The sequence below is a fragment of the Pleurodeles waltl genome, chromosome 4_2, assembly GCF_031143425.1.
Source record: "Pleurodeles waltl isolate 20211129_DDA chromosome 4_2, aPleWal1.hap1.20221129, whole genome shotgun sequence".
Taxonomy (NCBI): Eukaryota; Metazoa; Chordata; class Amphibia; order Caudata; family Salamandridae; genus Pleurodeles; species Pleurodeles waltl.
The window spans coordinates 302,694,900-302,705,672 of NC_090443.1; the positions used below are offsets into that span (position 1 = coordinate 302,694,900).

The window sequence follows — 10,773 nt, forward strand, 5'->3', positions numbered from 1 at the left end:
GCAAGACTATCCAAGCATGAGCTGTTCCAGAGAGAGAGTTGTCTTATCTTCCAGTAACGATTACAGCTTGACAGTCTTCCACACTGTTTTTTTAAACATGATGTGACTGGTCGGGGCTTCCCACAGCCCAGTTAACCTGGTCTTAAGCAGGGAGTCTTGAAGGTAGGTTCAGACTAGTGATGTTTCTCTCTGTGGTAGCTCCCGCCATAAGTAGTGGTTGAGTGAACCCAGCGGCACCTTCCTTATTTTGTCCAAACAGATGATAAACGCTCCTTGCCTTGCCAAAGACTAATTTGACAGACCAAACTCCAGCCTGACCTGTCCTGGAGAGGTGTACTTTGGCAGGTTATAGATTATTCTCTATGCTTTCACTAATGTGCTGTCCAGGATTCTTGCGTCTCTGCCCCTTTGGAGTTTGTTACCATATGTTAATGTCAGTAGGAGTTTGGCTTGCAATACCTGGAGAACTGGAGATAGCATTGGCCCATTCAACTTTGCTTTCAGGTTCTTAAGGAACACTGCCAGTGACAGCCCTTTCTGTTTTATTGCTCCTCTTTGACATGTAAAATTACCCTCCTTGTCGACTAATGCCCCTAGATATTTATACTCTGTTGTTGACACGATGGCTGTGTTGCCCCAGTACAAGGTTGGCACCTTTTGCAGGTGTAATTTATAGACATGGTGCGTGTCTTGTCGAAAATTGACGTCTAAACCATTTTCTTTGGAGTATTTCTGTACTGTGTGCAGGAGGTGTTGCAGGCCCAAGACAATGGGGGTCATTACGACCTCGGCGGTCTTGCAAAAAGACCGCCAAGGCCGCGGGAGACAGAATACCGCCAGTAACAGTGTTACCGTCCGCTGGCCCAGTGGAAATGTCACATCAACATTGCTGCCGGCTCGTAATAGAGCCGGCGGCAATGCTGATGTGCAGCGGGTGCAGTAGCACCCATCGCACATTTCACTGCCCGAAATTCGGGCAGTGAAATGCGCGACGGGCTATGCCTGGGGGCCCCTGCACTGCCCATGCCAAGTGCATGAGCAGTGCAGGGGCCCCCAGGGGCACCCCAAGTCCCCTTACCACCAGCCTTTCAATGGCGGTGTTTACCGCCACGGACAGGCTGGCGGTCGGGGACTCATAATCCCCATGCACCGCTGCCCTGGGGATTATGACCGCCAGGCGGAATCCTGGCGGAATATTGGAGGTGCCGGCGGTATGGCCGTGGCAATTCCGCCATGGTCATAATTGATGGCGGAACACCGCCAGCCTGTTGGCGGTGTTACCGCCACCTTACCGCAGGCCGCCAGGGTCGTAATGACCCCCTATGTCATCTGCATACAGGAGGCTCGACAGCGGCAGAGCACCCAGCCTTGGGCCATGGGAATTACAGTTGTCAAGTGCCAAGGTCAGATCAGCCAGGAATAAGCTAAAAAGTGTGGGAGCCATGACACACTCCTGCTTTAACCCTTTGGTTGTTGGTATTCGGCTTGAGAGGTGCGCCCCTTCGCTGAACTTTATCTGCATCCATGTATCTGTATGGAAAGGAATTAGAATGTCCAGAAGAAATCGTGGGATCTCCAGCTTGCCATCTTGCTCCAGAGCTTGGCACAGTCCATGGGATCAACGGGTGCCCTAAAGTCGATAAAACAAAGATGAGTGATTGTTTTTAAACTTTCACACTGTCTAAAAGTAGTGCAATGGCCACGATGTTAGTGATCGTCCCAGAGGTTTTTGAAAAGCCAGTTTGATTAAGTGGAATTATTGCATTTTCCCTTGCCCAGGCTAGCAATTCTTCAAGTAAAGTCACCACATAATATTTTGCCTCGTTGTCAACTAGGGCAATTAGACAGTAGTTTTTGGGCAGCGACTTGTCCCCACTTTTGAGTATTGGGGATATTAACAATCCTTTCCAGGCATCCAGGGTTATGCCTGTGAGCCTAATTTCTGGAAGAAGTGGCTCTACGTATCACCAGAGAAACACCGTTTGGACCTGGTGCCCCTTACTTCCTGGCTTTGCCTATTTGCCTCCTGATTAAATTCATTTGTGCGGAACTGGGGGAAGGCCCTGACATACTTGGAAGAGAAGTTGCAGAGGGTGTTAGTTACGTTCATGACGGTTTCCTAACCCATATTGGAGACAATGCCACCTTGATTGAAGTGTTCCCCTAAGAATTTCTCCCAGTCCGCTTCTGCTATATGCGATGTTATACCCCCTGCGACGGGCGTGCCAGAGTATCTATTGTTTTCCAGAAGCAAGCCCCATCATTGTGCTTAATGTCAGCAGATATTTTGCCCAAACGTCATCCTCGCGTGCTCTGTTGACGGCCCACTTCAGCTTCTTGAGTGTTGTTTTATACTGACGTAAAGCGGTTTGCAGAAGATTGTCCTTGTGGTATAGTCACAGGGATCTTAAGGTGCTATTCATGGATCTTTTAAGCGACCTTATCTTGGTTCGATGTGCCATGATGGTGCTGTCGTTATGTAAATGTGTTGCATGGCTCAATTTAAGGAGCTGTGATAAAGGTTTCCACCAGGCTGTGGGTAAAGGACACCCACCTTCTTATATTACTAACAGCAGTGCTTACTTTGTGCTTGTTGTTTCCGGTGCGGAGCACCGGCCCTTATTTCTGAGGGCCTTCGCTTCGTTTTCTGTCTCAAGCATTTAATGGGAGCGAAAGACACGTGGGAAAGACGGAGGAAGAGAAAAACAAAAAAGGGCCAGAAAGAGGAAAAGCAGGAACCTGTCAGGGTGAGCTGAAGGGGGAGTGGGTGGCTATAAATGGACTAAAGATGCCCGAGGTGGCTTCAGGATTACGCTGCTTCAGTATTATGTGCTCGCACTTTTAATTGCAGCAGCCACGTGTTTAAGAGGAGAGCTTTGAGCACCGGCACCTTTTTATTTACAAATTAAGCACTGACCAACAGCGAGGTTCCCTTGACCTTGCAGGAACGCTACTGCAGACAGATAATTGCTCAATTTTTGCCTGGGTGAACTTGATAATTAACTCTGTCGGTGGTGTCTGGGGCCAAAGGCATCCTGGCAAATACAGGCATTATTGCTAGGAATGTTATTTCTTGAGGCCGATGATTGCTGTCTCCTTTGTCGCCCAATCAAAATGAAACCACTCGGTGGAAAAGAGGAAGGGAGACGAAGGTTTACCACACCACCTATATCCATTGAGCTTTCTCTTGGTCACAGCCCCCAGGCATCTGCCAGTGTCAAAACACGTGTCGATTGCCATGGCTTGAGCACCTGGCCCCTTTCACCTCCTCTGGGCTTCAGCAAATAAAATCATGCTAGTGCGATGCTCAAATATTCAAAGATTTTTTTAAAAAAACCTGTTTGAAATGTACTTTCATTCTTGCAGACGTGAGAGGAGGGGTCTGGAGGAGCTGGACTCCTCTCTCTAGCAGCCTGCAATTGTGTGTGGAGGAAGGGCAGGCATTGTTCCAGGGGTCAGTGATCTGATCAAAAATATTTCTGGGGGAGTGGGCTGATGTCCTTGTGCCCTTATAAGCTCTGCTCCCCTGCTCAGCAGCACCGCATAAGCAGCTAGCACCAGCACTTAAACTGACAGCTACCACCAGGGTTCAAGCCAGCACCGACAGCTAGCGCCAGGGTTCAAACCAGCACCTGCTTGAACACCTAGCACCCTCAGTGGTGGAGGACAGGATCGCAGCCTGGCACAAACCCCCAGGCTGGAATGCTAAACACTGGACCACAGGGGAGAAAGTGGGGAGCTGCCTGAGTATCGAGGCCTAGATTTGAACCACCTTCAGATATTAGTAAGTGGGGTGAGCATCCTGAACCAATACAGATACACCAGAAACATTAACCCTGGGGCCACACCACTACACTAAAGACAGTATTAGGAACTGGTGAAAGCACTCAGGTGAAGGAATACCAGCAAGCACACCATCAGAATAAATAGCAGTGGGGCCGAGCAAGTGGGCCACAAAGCCCTAAGCAGCACTTGACCGCGGGTTGATAGGGACCCCCGGGTAATTATGCACACAGCGGAATCAGAAGCATGCTTGTTCTGCAAAGTCTACAAAGGTGGGGCATGTCTGCTTGATATACTGAAGTGAGCAAGCTTGAGGGCACGAACAGCGCAGACCATGGAAGCTACAAATGGTGGAGGGCCCAGGCACCAATTAAAGGTGGCCAAGCACCGATCACCAGGCACGGTTGGAGACCTGCCTGGAAGACCAGTACAGGCAAGCAGACGTATGATGGAGGCAGGCATAACACTCATAAGAGGGAACTATCAGCAACACAGATATATAGATATAGGGGTCAAAATTACTGCTTCGTATCAATGGCGTTATCTGGTTACTGCCATCAGAAAGCAAGATGCGAATTAAACACAGGATTCAAAAAGGGTAAAGACAGAGAAAGAGATGAGGCAGGATTGGCCCCAATCACATCTGCTTTTTCAGCTCTACCTGGAGCCGATGGTGCAACAAATTCGGAAAGTAAAAATGCCATGCAAGTGGTTAAATTAGGCAAGCTTGAGTTTTAATTTCCCTGTTTGTAGATTACATTTTAGTGACCTTGCACGCATCAAGGCCATCGTTGTAAATGACTGAACTCCAGAGATTTTTCAAAGCCTCAAGGTTTAAACTACATATCACCAAGTCAGAATCTCTAGGGATTAACATCCTAAAGAGCAATGAGACCTGGCTGAGAACTAACTAACCATTATCTGGAATCAAACCATTATTTATTATATAGGAGTCCCGCTAGGTCCAACAATAAAAAGTATACACAACACAAGCTTCCCACGTCTTTTGAAGGAAGTCCAAAAGATTGCAAATCGGGCACTCTTAACTCTGATGGCATGGTGATTAGTTTCAATAAGATTATGAATTTGTCGAAGGCCCGATTCGTCTTTCATGCTATAATAATTGAATCACTCATTTGCTAAGAGGTATCTAATTTGATGCATCCCATTTTGCAACACTTACAAAAAAGTATGTCTCAATTTCATAAAATGGGGAAAAAAGCAAGAACTGCTGCAAGAACTGCTTACCGCCCAGCATGGAAAGGAGGCTGGGGGTACCAAACTATGCTGCCTAATACCAGGTTCCTCATCTAAATTACCTTCTAAAGTGGTCAAAGGGTTAAGTGGAGAAGCACTGGTGTTCATAAACCACTTCATGGGTTGTGGGCTTAATATGGGAAGCTCCATGGATACCTCCGACAAATTCAAAAGACACTCCCAAATTTGACTAGGCCTCCAGTCACCAGGTCTATCCTCCTAATAGCAGGGCACTATAGATGAATCAACAGGTCTTACACATCAATATAAATGCCATTCTTTAGGAACCCGGACTTCGGACCCATGTTTAATAGAGAAGCTTTTGGCAAGTGACATCAAGTGAGATGCATCAAATTAGATACCTCTTTGCGAATGAGTGGTAACATTGTTTAAATAGGCCAACATAAACTATGGGTAAGAGGAGACAGGGAAGTTTACAAATATATACAGGGTAGGCATTGGGCTATGCAAAAAGATCAGAAAAACGGCAACACGCTAAGCCACTAAGTTTGATAAACCACTATGGAGGGTTTCAGAGGCACTGAAAGGACAGTGATCCAAGTGTCCACCGGTCAAGGTTGAGAAAAGTAGTGGGTGTAGAGCTCAATAGAGAGCAGTGGGAGAGTATTTACAAGGATGTCTCTTGGGGGGACCAAACAAGTACAGGGAAGAGAAACGGCCTGCGTAATTTTACATCAGTGGCACTGGGCACCTCACAGTTAACAAGGAGCACTCCAAGCTTTGCTGGAGGAAGTGAGGGCCAGGTGGGATTCTTGCTCATATCCTAGAGGCATGCTCCAAACTGGGGTCTTACTAGGAGAGATTGGGAAGGCAACAGGCATTATAAACATTCTAGTCGCAAGAAACCCAGCTAGCCTTTTACTGGGATGGATTCCAGCGTTGAGGTGGGGAGGGCAGGGGAAACAAACGAGGCTAACAAATGTATTGTAGGTGACTGCTAAGCACACAATATTGTTCAAATGAGGGACAACGTTGATACCCTCTCTAAACAATTGATGTTGAAGGCTCTGACATATCCTAAGCATGAAGAAAATCATACCCACCATCTGAGAACAGCTGAAATCTTAGTGGCGTCGGGTCCGGTGCTGCCTTACACCGCTAAAAACCATGGGGCACTGACCTGTCCCAGAACGCGGGGGGCTCTGCTGCTAGTTACCTGTTGAGTGCAAAACAGTAAGGTAATGTTTGTCGAAAAATGACAAAGGATGTATATGGAACATAAGACTGGGAGCTAACGGGAGCTGGAGGAGAGGGCGGATTGGGGGGCAAGGGGACTTCATTGTCAACATATACTTAAGCAAATCTAGCAATACTGGTCGGTAGTCTGTGGATAATCTGTGTCCTGTATTGATGGCCTGGGGTTGATAGAGTAAGAGATGCCGTGGCGATGGCCTCGCCACATCGGCAGGGCTGCTGAGGCTGATTTACTTACTCTCAGTTCTTGCCTTTGTCTTCTCAGGGCTGTGCATATTGATCGCTGTCTCCATCTACACCGCGCGCTTCCCCAGCACATTTCCAGGTGATTGGTTCCACGGCTACTGCTTCATCCTGGCCTGGATCTGCTTCTGCCTCAGCTTCCTCGCGGGGCTGTTCTACCTCGTCCTGCGGAAGAAGTAAGGCTTGCCAGGGCACGGGCCCCCCTCTCACGGGCAAACAGCACAATACTCCCACTGCAGCTACCACCTCATCCCATCACATGCCAGGAAGAAGGAAGAAGCTCCGTGTCGCCGAGGAAGGGTGGACATGTGTGCCGGGTGGAGGGGGCCGCCATCTTTGACAGGGTCGCCACTTTAAAGGAAGCAACTGATGTAAAGTCAATGACAATGAAAAACAACGGGCCTTTCAAGTCTCCTTCGTTCAAGCAGCGGTGTTTATGTAGTAACCCCTATAGCAATTCACTGTGGCTCTCGTTTTTTTGTCTCGTCTTTGTTAGTCAAATGTCAGCATATTACGTGTTTACGCTCACTTATGAAACGGCTGTAAAGTGCGCAAAGAAACCGTAAAACCAAGCAGTGTGCTATAATTTCAAATGTCCCCGTTAATGGTACAGAGGTGTTTGAAGAGGTGTGGGTGGAAGAGTGACATGCTTAATGAGATGCCAGGGTAAAATGCAGCGAACACTGGGACACGTTTGTGTTTTGAAAGAGAGGTGACTGGCTGGACAAGTTTCTGCAAGAATCCCTACATCACCAGTTCGGCATTCTCTGGCCCTACAGCCACCCTCCAGTCCTATGGCCAAAGCCAGGCCTCAGTCACCCTTCACCGGGAGCCACTGCGCCCCTTCCAAGACACCCGTTAGTCACTGCACAACAGAGACTGGGCGGGGGTAGCCCTGCTTCACCGCACAGCGCTTCCGTTACAATTTTTGAAAATAACCGGTCGTTTGGCACAACCACAGTCACCCCCTCCTCCTCTATCCCCGCACAACATCTTTCAACCGAACTCTTCTTTCCAGTCGCCATCAGTCGGAGGTTTGGGCTGTACTACTAAAGTTTGGCTTTATAAAACAACTCTCCAAGAGGAAGCCACAAGATAGGGGGGGTATCATTTCCCTTGCAATCCAAGGATGGAATTCACCGTTCGTGCACCCTATAAACACCTACTTCATAGCGCTGCATCATGTACCTTCAGTGTCCCAATAGTTTCTATTCCATATCTCCATGAAATAGAACCGAGTGCTCCACAAACCCTTTCTCCATAGCTCTGAACCCTAAGGGTGTCCATCGCCACAGACACGGCTTCAGTGTTTTCTTATCTCTGAAGGGTTGGAAAACTCCCAACAGTTCCGTTTCCCGGGAAGTGAGAGGGGTTCGCAAGACTCTTTGTAATCCTAGGGATTTCCTTTTTCACCCGAGATTCATTAACCCTCCATGAAAGGTTGTCTTAGCACAAATACAGTCTGTGGCCCCGCGTTCGGGTTTGTTTACACTTGTATATGACTGAGAACATAACGGCGTTCTCTACGCTTTTAACCATAGACATGTCCTAATCTTGTAGTCAGATAACGGGGGCAATGCAGCGATGGGGGCTGTGGTTCAGTACTGACGTTCCTTTCATCCACACAAGAGACGTGGCCCCTCGCACCAGTGTGTCCATCTCACTGCCACTTGCTGGTACAGAGAGGACAATAACGTATTGTCCACGACACAGGTTATGGTCATATGACTGGAGCCACAGAGGTCCCCCCTGGCAGAATGAACAGACCCACAAGAGAGCGCGCTCTAACTGCACTGTGTCCACATCTCGGCCCCGGTTCCAGCTCGAAAGTGAAAAAGGACACCCACTCATCTCACTGGTGCCAGTTTTACTGTTCTTTGTGAAAACAGACTGCAAAGACATCTTTTGCAAGAACAGACTCTAAAATATACACTGCCAAATTCTCGACCTTACAAAAATATCTCCCTACGAAAAGGCCGACCTGTATTTCATTCCTAAATTCAGCCAAACTCACTTGACACACATTGTAGGAATAGGTTTACCATCCTCCCTCCCGTCCTATATATTTAGTGGCAAATGCTTACAGGTCTCTTGGAGTTTTTGTAGGGAGATGCTTATGTCTCTTTGACATTTTATCAGTATATGTTTACTTGGAGTTTATGCTTTTGTAAACAATATTTTTGCTGTCTACACTTTCACATGCTACCCATTTTACATTACTCGCCTCTCATCCACACAACATAATGCTGTGTGGATTTTGTGTGGGAGGCAGGACAGCACAACATCTCTCCAGTTTCTTTCTTCCGTCAACATTCCATTCAGGCTACAGCATCGACTATATGTACCAGTCTCAAACATCCAAATGTTGCAAACGTATCATATTGCGGACTAGCATGTTTATTGTACACACACCATGTAAATATTTTTATATAAATGTCTATGATTTTAGGATTAAAGAACTTTGTTCTGTTCTCACCGGTGTCCAGTTTTTGTCTTCATTTTCAAAGATGGTATTCATCGTAATCATGTAAATTTGTTAACGTTAGAAAGAGGAAAGCAAATAGAGGCGCAGATATACTACCGCCACATCAAATTACGATACCTCTGCACAATATGTAAATTCTGGCTTCATACTGTCACCGTTGCTCACCCTCTGGTAATAGGCCAAGCACCAGGTTAATACTGAGAGCACAGACAGTTCAAACAGCCTAAACAATTCAAATCAGGTAGATATTAAAATACATACTCTACAAGTAACGAAATTCAAGAAAATACGAATGTAAATCAACTAAAACATACAACGCAATCAGATCCTAATATAGTGGGAACACTCCTAAAATTAACTTGGCGAAAAGTTCTTTCATGCCATCTAAAATGTGGACCAGAAAGTTTCTGCCACAACATGTTGTTTTCAAAAGCTCGGAGCACCATTGCTCAGTATCCGCAGTATGGAACTCAAAGACTGCCCACAGAACGCTAAAGCTGTCTGTACCCAGACACTAACAAGAGGGCTCTGAAGTTGTGTGGTGTGGGGTAGAACAATCACATGGATATTTGATGGGTAAAAAAAACCCATCTAGATTCAAATTAACTCTGTTGTGTTGATCCGGCAGAACCAGTACCTTGGTTGGATGAAAAGAATAGCTGTCCTGGTGAAGAAGACTGCATATGGACTTTTTAGGGACCTAAAAGGGCTGAGATGTCAGGTGAACTGTGTACAAGCTCCATGGAGCTGTGGTCAACTTGATTCACTGACTACTCCGGTCACTCTGTTGCATCAACACTTAGCCTTAGGCAGGAAAACGTTCAGCACTAAAGACTAATTGCATAGGTTTGTTCTTTGGTGGCCAAGGAAACCTATTTAATTTTTTCAGCTAACATTATTTCAGGAGTTTAGAACACATTGGCATGTCACTTTCCAGTTAGTTGTAAAGGGACCAGTAACACTGTCACTAAATTCCTTTCGAGAGGCACATCCCGCTTACCTGCTACAGAATACACTATTCGAGGTCCCAGATGATTTTTTAAAAATCTATGTGGAAGACTGGATCCCCTGCACTGCACCATAAGCCCTGTCCAGAGACATATGCGACAGGGGACTCGGCCTCCCAGACCTCTGTCTATACTGCTGGTCCGCACAACTGCTAGTTTTCAATGACTGGATGTTTGTCCCACAGGAAGAACCCACCTTAAAAGCAAAAGGAAGACTTTTGCCCCCCAGGCATACTTGCAGAACCTTTGCAGCAAATGTAGGCCACATCAACACCCTTCCCTGACAGACGTAGTGATAAAACTATGGAAATAAGCCACCAAAAAATGAGATGGCAGGAGTGGCTCATGCTGGAGACTCAAATATGGGATTTGTTCCTACTGGGAGCCTTAAAGGCGTTGGAATGCAAGCACCAATGGGACATGATCATGATATCAAGACTGGGAGACATTGGTGGCCTGTGGGGCCTGCTCTCCTTCTCCGATCTACAGACTCAATATGAATTGGTGACAACTCAGTACTTTCGATACTTACAGGTCGAACACGCACTCCAAGGTTGCCCGGATATGCTGTGTGAGGTCCCCGACGCAGTGAGGCTGGAGTTTCAACTGCTAACATATAGGACATTGGTGTCTAACTATCAGCTTTCCCCGGCCGTGTTATGTAGGAGGTGGACCTGGGGGTCTTGACAGATGAAGATTGGAGAGGAGGTATGTCAACACCCTTGGAAGGTGGCCATCAAGGCCAGAAACTGGCTGGTACAGCTGAAAATACTCCACCGTACT

The 10,773-nt window shown here is 47.0% G+C and overlaps 1 protein-coding gene and 1 long non-coding RNA gene across 2 annotated transcripts in view; one reads left to right on the top strand and one right to left on the bottom strand.

Annotated features, from left to right (window-relative positions):
• The window catches only part of LOC138292561 (uncharacterized), a 46,222-nt gene extending 39,599 nt beyond the window's left edge, over window positions 1-6,623 (bottom strand). Inside the window, exons 1-2 of the long non-coding RNA XR_011202724.1 lie at window positions 6,494-6,623; window positions 6,105-6,217 (exon numbers count right to left, since the gene is read on the bottom strand). This is a non-coding gene — a long non-coding RNA (uncharacterized lncRNA). The remainder of the gene's footprint in view (window positions 1-6,104; window positions 6,218-6,493) is intronic.
• The window catches only part of EMP1 (epithelial membrane protein 1), a 57,031-nt gene extending 48,058 nt beyond the window's left edge, over window positions 1-8,973 (top strand). The window contains exon 5 of the mRNA XM_069231241.1: window positions 6,521-8,973. Within this exon, the coding sequence (XP_069087342.1) occupies window positions 6,521-6,678 (158 nt within the window). The 3' untranslated portion in view covers window positions 6,679-8,973. The remainder of the gene's footprint in view (window positions 1-6,520) is intronic.
• The last annotated feature ends 1,800 nt before the right edge of the window (window positions 8,974-10,773 follow it).